General features: G+C 40.9%; 1 protein-coding gene and 1 long non-coding RNA gene across 3 annotated transcripts in view; one reads left to right on the top strand and one right to left on the bottom strand.

The window, feature by feature from the left end:
* The window catches only part of FBXL17 (F-box and leucine rich repeat protein 17), a 511,980-nt gene extending 502,502 nt beyond the window's left edge, over positions 1 to 9,478 (bottom strand). Inside the window, exons 1-2 of one of the 2 annotated variants that reach the window (XM_051994853.1) lie at positions 8,097 to 9,478; positions 1,541 to 1,663 (exon numbers count right to left, since the gene is read on the bottom strand). In XM_051994853.1, the coding sequence (XP_051850813.1) occupies positions 1,541 to 1,663; positions 8,097 to 9,122 (1,149 nt within the window). In that variant the 5' untranslated portion in view covers positions 9,123 to 9,478. The remainder of the gene's footprint in view (positions 1 to 1,540; positions 1,664 to 8,096) is intronic. The other variant, XM_051994863.1, reaches the window with a different exon arrangement.
* A 344-nt stretch (positions 9,479 to 9,822) lies between these two features.
* On the top strand, positions 9,823 to 11,562 carry LOC127560362 (uncharacterized). Its single transcript, XR_007953319.1, has 2 exons — positions 9,823 to 9,919; positions 10,014 to 11,562. It is a non-coding gene; the product is annotated as an uncharacterized LOC127560362 (long non-coding RNA).
* Positions 11,563 to 12,923: the final 1,361 nt, after the last annotated feature.

The raw sequence follows: 12,923 nt of genomic DNA, 5'->3' as shown, positions 1-12,923 counted from the left end.
TACCCAAGTAAATTCTGAAAGAACTGTTTAAAACTAATTGGATAAAAGCCTTTCCTTTTAAGAAAGGAGATCATATCCACTTAAGATTAATTATCTCCACTTTGTATGTCATCCTCTCTATGCAATGCCTTTTAAATATTATGGTGCTTGCACCCTAGACCACCTGAACACTCCTTTAACTGTGTAGAGAGCCACATTGTTCCACCCATTGTCCCTATTCCTCTGAAGAAGCAAAAAAGCAGGAATTTGGGGAAAATGTTCTTTGGCATTATTCTAGGAAAAGCAATAATAATAATCCAATAATATTCTAGATGAGAGACATCCAGGATAGCCTTATCTCTTCCCCCTCAGTCTTCCTCTGGGAAAGGTTCCTGTTTTAAGGTCCCTAGTAACCTCCAAAATAATTCCACTTTTATTTATTCTCTTTTTAAATTTGGTCCTTGAATTTTTTAATCTACTTGTGAGAGGTGTTTCTTCCAGACTACAATCTATGAAATTCCAATTACTTGGTCAACCTGAAATCACCCAATACCTGATTCTGACATTCAACACCAGATGCTACTGATGCTGCCTATAAATCACATGTCTCTCCTCCCCAGTCTGGACCACACTAGGCAGGGCCAACTTTTTGCCCCTTATCCATCTGAAGGAGCTCCAGAAGATGAGACCTTCATCCCTCTGTCCCAAATGAATTGGGTCTGGACTGCTTGAGGTGGGAATGATGGAATAATGGCCCTGAGGCCCCTAGGCCTCAACAATGCTGTAGTTTCGTGGATAACTGAATGCACTGGTCTGTCATAACTGGGTTTCCAAGACAAACAGTGGGAATTGTTAGAAGCCAGGTCTCTGGTTCCTAAACCCTTCCACTGAAGTACAGATGTTGGTTCTGAATGGGTTACAATTGATATTGAAGAGATGGGCAAGTCTGAAGGCCTAGATAATAAGGATATCCTAGTGGAAGAAATGTATCAGGATTGGTATGAGAAATCTTCAAGGGTATGAAAAAGAGGTAGAAATAAATGGAACCAGGTGAAGATTTCTCAGAGGTTCTAGGACTCTAGGCCTAAGTTTTAGGAAGTCCCATGACTCCTATTGTCAGAGGGTTGTAGAGCAGAAAAAGTCAGACCCTAGGTCTAAACTTCAGGAAGTCACATAACCCCCAGGAAGTAGATAGCATTGTTGACCATTGGTCAATGGTTACTTCCTTTTCAATCCACCCAATGAATTTAAAAATCAACCCTCGTCTTTTCTACTACATAATCCATTCTTTGCTTCGGCCATGTGTCCATGCTGGACTGTCCAGTTGATGTGCTTGGACCTCTCCTTGCAAGGACCGAATAAATGCTTTCTATTTGTATCTGGAGAGGCCTCTGAATAATCAATTTGGTTAAGGTGGAATTGTCTAGCAAAGCATCCCACACAAATTTAAATATATTTAAAGGCAAAAGGTTATGCTCATCTCAAAAAAGTATAAGAAATGTAGAAAACAAGATTTCTGAATCTGTTGAAGGCACACAATTCTCAAAATGAAACTTCATACCTGCTGACGATTACTAAGGTCCAACTGCTTCCAAAACTGGAAATCTAGACAGAGGTCACGCCAGTATTTGCAAACTAATGATGCAGAAAGGCAACGTTCATCCAGGGACAAATTAGAAAATATCTGTGAAGAAAAAAAGGCATGTAATAAACAGAAATAAATTGGGAAATACTTTTTTTTTTCTTTTTAGCTGTAAAATGCAACAGTGTTTTTTTTTGTTTCTCTGAATGAAACATCTAGATGATGCTGTTCAGGAAGATGTTGAAAATTTCCCCATTTCTTTTTCTGATGCTTCCAGAACCAATTATCTGATGTTGAATTCCTGGGTTAGTAATTTTTTAAGTAACTACACAAGCTACAAAGTATACAAAACAAGCCTGCTTATTATAAATATAACAAAATATTGTATTTAAAGCACGATTTTCAGAAATTGGGCAACATACTTCCTGAAAAGCAGTTTGTTCACTTCTCATTTATATGACAATTAGTCACAGTTCTTCATTTCTTCCCCTTGATAGAAATGTAACATGGCGATATTAAAAGCTGAAGAAGATTCGAGGCTAAAAGGCTTATGAGACTCAATAATACACTGAGATAAACTACATGAGTAAAAGTTATGCAAGGAAAATGACAGGTAATACCTGGAATATTACAATTAAGTCTGTTGTAAGACTAAAGTCATGGTAAGACATCCTAGAGGAAGAAATAAAAATCATTTGGAAATATGATGAAGCACATACATCATCATGTCCCCTGTGTGCTACTGAAATTCAATAAGCCTGAGTTTACATCCTCATATTTATAAGATCCATTACCATAAAGTCCTTTTATCTACCTTTACAACAGTCCAAAAACAAAACAAAACAAAACATCACTACCACAACAAGAAACATTAAATACAAAAGACAGCAACCTGCCCTAATACTATTTCAATCTCAATGGCTCTTTAAAAAAATAGAATAAGGAAAACAAGAGCAGTAATTATCACAGGGACATTTATATAGTACTTTAAAGTTTCCTAAACTCTTTACATACATCTCACTTGATGCTCACTTTGTGAAGTGGGAGCTATCATTACAGATGAGGAAACTGGGTCAAGTTAAGAGACTTAAAAATCATACTGCTAGCAAATGTCACAAGCAGGATTTTAATACAAATCCTCCTGGGTGCTAGATCTAGCAATCTACCCACTAAAACAAGCAAATAGAAAAATATATGAATACACACACACACACACACACACACACACACACACACACACTGACAGGACCCTCAGAAAGAAGGGGAAACAGAGAAAGAGTAAAGTCAAATAGTTTGAGCTAAGAGAAAGGGGAAAGGCTCTAAAATTACCAAAAAAATCTAGAAGGAAATAAAAGGATTGAAGCAAAAAAGGCCAACCCAGAAGATAAAAAATAAAATAAAACCTAGGGTAATTGTAATCATCTACCATCATATTCCAATGTCTCACATGAAATAGAAGTTAAGCTGCATTTTCAAAGACTGTATCAATGAAAGATAGCTCTGGTATATCCTGCTATTCTAGAAAGGTTTCGAGTAGAGGCCCAATGACTAATTTTCTATCTGATGTTAAAGGATCATTAAAGAAAGGCTGGTCCTCAAGTGATAGGTTGCTACAGCAACCATTGAAGGCAGCACAGAAGGGTGGTGCTCTGCAGGAGTCAACACACTGATGAAACATCAGATTCTTCAAGTGTTAATTATTTAGCAATCAAGTATTAATTAAGTCATTCACTCTTGTGGGTAGAGAGCATATTTATTCAGAATATAAAGTCACTTCAATCTTTTCTATAAAATCCTCTTTCTTGAATTAGTACTACTTCACATATGTAAAATGTGCAAATATAAGCAACCTATCCAAGAATAGGAGAAAAAAGAAATGTAATTATTGGCCTTTTACTTGCCATCCATCATAGTTCTCTATATTGAGCATGCAAATTTAAAATGAAAAATTTTAATATTCATCCTAATAAGTTCTCCTTTTCTTAACAACTGCCATAAAGTGTTATAAGGAAGGAACTGCTTGTACCAGGAAATTACAAGGAAAATACAAAAATTTTAAATCCCTAAGTAGTATTATATAGTATTATTTATTATTAGTGTGGATTAAATATTCTAAAAAAGACTAAATAAAAATGCATCCTTTTCAGCTCGTGATGCAGTAAAAATAACATGTAATAAAGGGCCATGGAAAAAGACCAAAAATTTACTGGAAACTAAATAATCTAATCCTAAAGAATGAGTGGGTGAAACAACAAACCACAGAGACAATCATTTCAACCAAGAAATGACAAAGACAGCATACAAAAATTTATGGAATATAGACAAAATAGTTCCTAAGGAAAATTTTATATAGATATATTAGAGAGTTGCTTATATGAATAAAATAGAGAAAAAGAAGATCAATGAATTGGGCATTCAACTAAAGAAAGTAGGAAAAGAACAAATTAAAACCCCTAAATTAAATACCAAATTTGAAATTCTAAAAATAAAAAATTAAATCAAAACATCATAGCATTATATTTCTGTATATATTTATACATATACATATCTGACACAAAAAATTTCCCAGTTCTCACAATTATGTCACCTATGGCTTGAAATAATAAAAAATCTATACAGAAAAACAATTTTAACTTAAAGAGTTTAATTTAACAGGATTTTATCAATATAAACAGTTCCTAATTTACAAGTTAAATTCCTAATTTACAAGTTAATTTCAAATGTTTGAATTCAAACCTTTTTATAAATAAATGGTAATGGGATCCCAAAGTCAGCCACAAAAACCAAAAAGGATTTTAAAATCTGTCACTCTTCTCAAAGTCTTGTAGAGGCAGGGTTTTTTACTTAAGAATAGCCAAGCCAAATCATTTTTTATTAGTTAAAAGGAGCACTATAATAAAATGGTCTCTCATCTTCCTACCACCTTTGAACATTATCTTCTTCATTATAACCTTCTCTTTAAATTTTATAAAATGTAGGATGTCCTGATGCTGAGATTACATTTGTGGTAACTGATTTTCTCAAGATTTATAAATGTTAAGCAGGCCCCTCTTTCATCTACTCTATTTTCATTAACTTCTTGATGCTAGTGCTGTCATGCTTTTGAATCTTAAATATTCAATTTAGATCCAACCACACAATTAACATCTGTTACATTCCATTTGGATGAAATATAAATGCCAGGTTTTTTTTTTTCCTTTTGCTCTGAATTTGGGATTTCATTAATGCTACAAATGTACAAACTCCCCCATCAACACAGACTAATAATATAGCTTTACTATTCATCTGCCACACATTACTATCCCTATGGCTATCTCCCACATTCTATTTCTCTTTCTATCAATATATTATTCATCACTGGCAATGGAGAGGCAATCATTAATTCACCTCCTGTTCTCTCATGCCCATTCTCCTCAATCCTACCCCAACCATGTTATACTGTAACTCTTTTTCTAAGCTTCTGGACTTCCTATTTGATGGTGAACAAAATTCCCTTATTACAAACCTCTTTCTCCACACTGATGAAATTGAAATCCTAGCTATCTTCTCAAACACTAGCAGCACTCATAGAAACATATCCTGAAGAGAGTCAGAATACTCTAACACACAATATTTCCAACACCACTGCCGCCTCTCCTCATTTAAAGTCCACTTAATCAAGAATGCACAAAATCCCAATCATGGTAAAAGTTGTTTTTCCAATACTCAAGTTGTCTTTCCTTTCTCAGAGTTCAAAAACCTGCCTTTACCATTGTTCTCTTATCCCCAACACTAGTAACCTTCAACACAAGCACTGAGGCTCCCGCAAGCTTACCTCCCAGTTCTTCAATCTTCTTTAATCCTTCAACCTATTCCTTTATTCCACATCAGTCACCCATATGGATAATCCTTGAATTTCAACATAAACCAGGGCTTCTTTAATCCAAACTAACATTTCTCTAGCTCACTACAACCAACTATTGTTCCAACTCTCCCTTTGCTTCTTGCCTCCATATCTACTCTTCATCCCCACTACTACCTCCAATTCCTCCAACTCTGGTTACAGTTCCAGAACATTAAACCTGAACTGATTTCACTTTCCTCTTTTTCCAATCAAAACTCAACTCGTGTCCTTAAATTAACCATTTCAATTCTGCCCAGGGCTCTGCTCTGGAATTGCTAATCCCTTTTTCCTGTACATCTTCAAACAAACCTCAGCCCTGGATTATTTCCAGACTCACCTCTTCAGTATCTATTCACCAACTGCTGAACTGAGCAGGAGGGAAGTCTCTCTCAACTTTGCTGACAAGATAGATTAGACATTCAAAATATTATCCAACCTCAAATAAGCTCTCCTTGCATTGAGTGTCTTTTTATTTTTCTCAAATTAATTCCTTATACCATTCTTTATAAAATCTTTTCCCACTTTAAGCCTACCCAATCTGTCGGTTAGCTTATTACTTTACTGAGAAAACTGAGGACAATCTACCATTTTTTGTCTCAAAAACCCTTGACATTACCTCTACTCTCTTTAACTTTTACCAAGTCTGACAAAAAAAAGGCCCTTCTTGCCACTTGACACTAGTGATGGCCCTAAGTTTCTAGATTTGTCTCTCCTTTTCTGCTAACAATACTCTTTTCTGGTTCAACTTCTATCTAATTATTTCCCAAGTTTCCTTTACTGGTTTATCACCTACACCATAACTACTAATTGTGGGCACTACCTAAAGTTTTATCATGGACACTGCTTTTCTAGGAAATCTCAGCAATCCTGCATTTAACTACCTTCTCAATACAAATGACTACAGATCCAGTACCTGAATTGCATGCAAACTGCCCATTGGACATTTCATATTGGATGTCATAGAGATGTACATACATGTACAAAAATGAATTCATCTTTCTACCTAAACTCTTGTGTCTTCAAAAAATTTTTCACTCAAAGCTAAAAACATCATTGCAATTTCATTCTCCCTCATTGCCATTATCTAATTACCAAAACTTGCTGTTGATATTTTTCATATCTCTTAAAACTAAGCCCTTTTCTTTACTCATAGTCACCACTTCAATTCAGGCATTTATCTTCTCTTGTCCAAATCACTATCTTGGTCTCTGCCTCGTTTCATCCCATTGGATTCCATCCTACATATTGCTGCCAAAGTAACTTCCTAAAGCACAGATTTGAACATATGACTCCCCTATTCCACTAACTCCAAGGACTTCCCATAGCATTTTCACAGGCTATCCACCCCACGCTTGGAATTCTTATGGCTTCCTTTAAACTGAATCTACAATCTTTCAGAAAGAAGCCTCTCCTGGGTCCTCAATATTTAGTACCTTCCTTCTGAGATTATCTCCAATTTATATTGTATACAACTTGTTTGTACACAATCCTCTGCAAGTTTCTCCCCTAAAAAGACTGTGAGCTCCTAGAGGGCAGAGATTGTTTTTTTGCCTTTCTTTTTTTGCATTTGCAGCATTTGGCACATTGGCACTTGAAAAGCACTTAATAAATACTTGTCAAACAAGACTTCTCCAGAAAACCAACTGCTAGAACCATCTCTCCCCAAACTACACTGTTGTTTAATAATATGCAGCTATATATAGTTGCAATAACTATAAAACAATCATTTGTAATTTAATTTCATAACATCCTAGTCATAAATATGGTCATCTGAAATTAATGGGGGAGGTGAATAGTAGACAAGTTAAAACCATCTCACCTATTGAAAGTGTCACCAATGACAAAAATGTAACTAGTGCGATGTTACTCAAAGCTTACAAGATAAAATTCTAACAGTTTTTCCTTTTCCCTCCAAATGACCACAGACTTTGAGAGTTTAAAGAGGCAGATGTTTCTATCACCTAGCAACAGCAACCTGAAAAATTCATCAGTAAAATTTCCGAGTAATGCTCATCTCTATCTTCCAGAATTCTACTCTTCCTCCAAGACTCAGCACAGGTGCTGCCTCCTTTTTAAAACATTCCCCTTCCAAGAACAGTTTGTCTCATTTTTTTCCTGACATCACCCACAATATTGACTTTCGAGGTACCTGTTGCAAAGTCCCAATAGAATGTTAGCTCTTTGAAGGCAAGAACCGTTTCAAGGAGCTTTTTGTTGGCTTGTTTTGTTGTTCTTTTATTGTCTTTGAATCCCAATAATTTACAGAGCATGGGCTAAGTAAATCTTTGCTGCATGGAATATCATTGTTTCAGTAGTAATTTTTTTTTGGTAAAACAAAATCACACATATTCATTTACTTTGCTGAAACACGACACAACACTTCACCAAAGTACCTCATCATTCCATTGGCTAACATAGTCCACACAGGGATGATTCAAGGCCAGCCTTTCAAGATTTCCTCCAGGTAAAGGAGTGGTATCGGTTTCCCGTTTTTCTCTTAGCTCCCCCTCCCCACCCTTCCAGCTCTAAGTCCCCCCCAGGCCGGGGACCCCGCCCGCCCCCCGCCCACGGAGGGGCCGAGAAGCCAGCCCCCGGAGGCGGGGACCCGGGTGGGGGCTCGGGCCGCCCACGCTCCCTTTCGCCCAGACCCACCTTGAGCAGGATGGAGGGAGGCAGCTGATTGATGCCGGCAGTCTCGGGTGGTGGCTCTCTGCAGCCGTCGTTGGGGTTGTCTTGGGGGTCCAGAGAGTCCGGGTCGCCGCCCTCCGGCCGCGGCGGGGCGGACGCCGGGGGAGCCCCCGGGCCGCCGAGGCTCTCGCCCACGGGGTCCCTCCGCAGAGCGGAGCCCGCACAGTCCGAGGACCCCGAGGCCGTGGGCAGGGGGCAGAGTTGCGGCGGTGGGGGCTGCTCCGGGGTCTGGCAGCCACCGGCCTCGGGGGGCCGGGGGGGCGACGCGCCGCCTCCTCCTCCTCCTTTGCCTCCTCCCCCCCCGCAACCCCCGCCGCCACAGCGGGGCTGTTTACAGGGGGTGCACGCGGGGACCCCGGCCCCCTTCCGCTTACACACCATCTCGGGCAGGGTGGGGGGCTCGGCCGCCGCCGACTGCCCCCGGAAGAGTTGGAAAGGAGGCGGCGGCGGCCCCAGGAAGCGGATGGGCCCCACGCCGGGGAAGAAGAGGCTTCTCCCCTGCTGCTGCTCCCGCTGCTCCCAGGCGGCGGCCGCGGCGGCGGCGGCCAGGCCTAACTCTTTACAGCAGGAGACCGACGATGAGGAGCCAGCGGCTGCGGCCGACGACAGCAGAAAGTGGCGGGCGGCGGCGGCGCAATCCTCGGCCACCCTGCGGTGTGCCAGGTGCTGCGAAGTGGCGGTGGCGGCGTAGGGCAGGTCCCGGTCCCGCGACAGCCGCGGCTCCTCCTCTAGGCCCGCGGCGGCGGCAGGGGCAGGCGTGCTGGGGCTGTGCACGATGAAGCAAAGCATGCAGGGCCCGCGGAGCAAACAGTCCCAGCTCCGGGGCGGCGGCGAAGGGGAGGGCGAGGGCAGGGGGGAAGCCTTGGCTGGGGGCAACCGGGGCAGCCGGAGGAGGTGGCGGTGGCGCCGGCGGCGGCACCAGCAGCAGCAACACCGGGGTCCCCTCTGGCTGTGACGGTTACGCGGCACCTTCGAGAGGAGGTGGCCCATATAGAAGGCCCCGAGGAAGGAGCCGGGCGGAGAGGGGGAAGGAGAAGGGAGAGGCGAGAGCCCTCCCCCCGCCGGCCGCGACAGCGAGACACGCGCGCACACACGCACACTCACTCGCTGCTCGTTCACGGCCCGGCCCGGGAGCAGATGTCAGCTGCGGGCGGCCCCGGCGCGAGGGTGAGGCTTCATGCCTTTGCCAGGGAGCCAGGTGAGCGGGTTAGGGCGGGGAAGGACCAGGCCGCCGCCAGGGCCTAAATGTCGGAAGACTTGGCTCAATCTGCCTGCAGGGCGGCCCGGCCAATGGGGGAGGAGCAGCGAGCTCCCTCTCCGGCCATTTTAACCGAAGAGCATCCGGCGCGCGCGCCCGTGACCGCGGCTCCGACAATACGGGAGCAGTAGGCACGGGGCGGGGGGAGGACAGGGGGCGGGACAGACGCCGTGGGAGTTCCCTGCGGTAGCTTGCTTAACCTGTTGGGATTTGGGGGACTCCCGCTCTCTTCCCTGCCTCTTTTAACTGTGGGATTTGCCGAAATTAGCCCTATTCCTTATCACCGGAGCAGAGAAGAGGCTTTGCCGAGCAAGTGCGGGACGTGTACCAGTGCTTTCTCTTTCCTGTTGTCCTTAACTCGGCATCTTGAGCTCTTGCCTGCTGGTGCGAAAACTGGCGAGTTACAGATTGACTCTGGTCCCACTTTTGCAAGGAAAGGTCAAGGCCCCCAATAACATTAAACCAAGTTCTACCAAAAGCCCAAAGTCCGTCTCAGAGGGGATTGACTGTATTCTGTAATGGTTACTTGGTATGTATATGCATATTACTTATGTGGGCATATGTTGGGCCTGTGATTTTATTGTTATAGTGTTCCTCTCTTCACCTGTGTCCTTTTTCTGCAGCTTAGAATCTGGAGAGTTACCACACAACCAGAGGTGGGATTTGAACTTATTCTGTCCTGGTTCCTGAGACTTATTTTTTGTCCAATAACCTGCCAAATTTTTCCTTTTTGTTTAAAATAGAGATATGCTTGTATTCATTAACTTGGATAATAGCAATGCTTTTAAAAAAAAATTTGCTGTTTTAAAAGAAGATGCCTCAAATCCAACTATCTATTATGTACAGCTATACATTAAAATAACTTAAATGAAATTTATAGCATTAATTTTTATCTTTAAGTAGCTTTAGCATGTCTTTGTTAATTTTAGACCCCCTTCTACAGAGAAAACAGTTCAAGTCTATTTTATTTTATTTTATTAAGCTTTTTGTTTACAAGACATATGCATGGGTGATTTTTCAACAATGACCCTTGCAAAACCTTCAATTGCAACTTTTCCCCTTCCCCCCACCCCCTCCCCTAGATGGCAGGCAATCCAATACATGTTAAATATGTTAAAGTATACGTTAAATACAACATATGTATATATATTTATACAGTTACCTTGCCACTCAATAAAAACTGGATTTAGAAAGAAGTTGAAAATAACCTGAGAATGAAAACAAAAATGCAGGCAGACAATAACAGAAAGAATGGAAATGCTATGTTGTGGTCCACATTTATTTCCCATAGTTCTTTCGCTGGGTGTAGCTGATTTTCTTCATTACTGAACAATTGGAACTGATTTGGATCATCTCATTGTTGAAGAGGGCCACGTCCATCAGAATTGATCATCATATAATATTGTTGTTGAAGTGTATAATGATCTCCTGGTTCTGCTCATTTCACTCAGCATCAGTTCATGTAAGTCTCTCCAGGCCTCTCTGAGATCATCCTGCTGGTCATTTCTTACAGAACAATAATATTCGATAACAATAATATACCACAATTTATTCAGTTATTCTCCAGTTGATGGGCATCCATTCAACTTCCAGTTTCTAGCCATACAAAAAAGGCTGTCACAAACATTTTTGCACATATGGGTCCCTTTCCCTTCTTTAGTATCTCTTTGGGATATAAGCCCAGTAGTAACACTGCTGGATCGAAGGGTATGCAGTTTGATAACTTTTTGGACATAGTTCCATATTGCTCTCCAGAATGGAATCCAAGTCTATTTTAAACTTGAATAAAAGTTATTTTATAAAACTCACTGGATTGTGGTATTACAATTTTTTTTTTCCTACTTGGTCTCATGAACATTTTTTCTTTGGGGATTAGATTAATTTACAAAATCTATTCCAACACAGGGTATAAATAATATGCAAAAACACAATTGTCATGACAAACCACCTTACTTCTGTTGAAAAGGATACTATGCTGCAATATTACATTTTTGCAAATATGGGTCCCTTTCCATTCTTTAAGATCTCTTTGGGATATAAGCCCAATAGTAACATGGCTGGCTCAAAGGGTATGCACACTTTAATAACTTTTTGGACATAGTTCCAAATTGCTCTCCAGAATGTAATCCAAGTTTATTTTAAACTTGAATAAAAGTTATTTTATAAAACTCACTGGATTGTGGTATTACAATTTTTTTTTCCTACTTGGTCTCATGAACATTTTTTGGGGGGATTAATTTACAAAATCTATTCCAACATAGGGTATAAATAATATGCAAAAACACGATTGTCATGACAAACCACTTTACTCCTGTTGAAAAGGCTACTATGCTGCAATATTACTTGAGAATTACGCATAGAATTGTAATGTGGGGACTAGTACCGTGGAGGGCTTCAGGATCAGTCAGAGTCAGAATTAAAGTTCTTGGTCTTTAGGGGGAGAAGTGAAGGAAGCAGGCAAGCTGCCACATGGCTTGCCAAATATGTATACTCGATTCTGGAGTCCAGAATCTCTAGCTTCTCTCCTCCTTATCCTGCAGCCAAGTGACTCTGACTTCTCCCCTTCCCCCTGTTCCCCTACACAATTATCTCACCACCAAACATTCAGTAAACACCAATGGTGAGGAGAGCCATCCCATTACCATCTCATCTAAATATATGTATATAGAGCTATTATCTCACATCAAATAGGTAATTAGCCTTAAGTGCTCTGCTGTCTTAGATTGAAATGCACATTTTCAGAGTTTCAGCCCTCTAAATCTTTTTTTGTTTTGTTTTGTTTTAGAACACAGGTGATCATGCCCTCCCTAATTTCTTAGGGAGATGAGAACCCCCAAAAAGAAGGGATCACATTCTCCCTGACTTCTCAGGAAAGGGTGTGAAAACATCAAAAAGGAGGTGATCACACCCCTCCAACTTCTCAGAGAGATGAAAAACACTAACAGGAAGTGGGAAGTCAAGCCAGATATTGTTAACGGGTTTCTGGGCTGAAGGGTCTATCTAACTAGAAACAAGTATGCACAAACCCATCAGCATAGGAGTTATGACACAAGCACATAGCAATAAAGCATATGCTAGCAGTGATGACTCTTCCCCATAGCTAGTGCAGGCACAATGTGGTGTAACAAACATTAATTGTTCATGCAAGTAATGATATAAAAAGCAATATGAATCAACATAATGTAAAAGATTTCCAGAAGTCCTAGAAGGAGGATATATATATAACAATCATACATAATGCCTCCTTTAGCAGCCAAAAGATAGTCCAAAACCTATCTATTGCCCATTACTTTATGTGTCAGGGAATCCAATGATCCCTGCAAGTTTTTGAATGACTGCAACAGTCTTCTTAGGTCTTAGGGAATCCAATGATTCCTAAAGATTTTGAAGTCCTGCAACAGTGTCATCATGTCTCAGGGAATCCAATGATTCCTGAGGGTTTTGAAATGCTTCATCAATCTCATTAACAATTGTTGATGTCCATGAGTCAGTTGCCATAACTCCATGCTCTTTCAGTGGTGGGCACAATCAGC

Source organism: Antechinus flavipes, chromosome 1 (genome assembly GCF_016432865.1).
Source record: "Antechinus flavipes isolate AdamAnt ecotype Samford, QLD, Australia chromosome 1, AdamAnt_v2, whole genome shotgun sequence".
Classification (NCBI taxonomy): domain Eukaryota; kingdom Metazoa; phylum Chordata; class Mammalia; order Dasyuromorphia; family Dasyuridae; genus Antechinus; species Antechinus flavipes.
The sequence above is the reverse complement of the archived record's forward strand: the minus strand, read 5'-3'. Positions and strand labels throughout refer to the sequence as shown.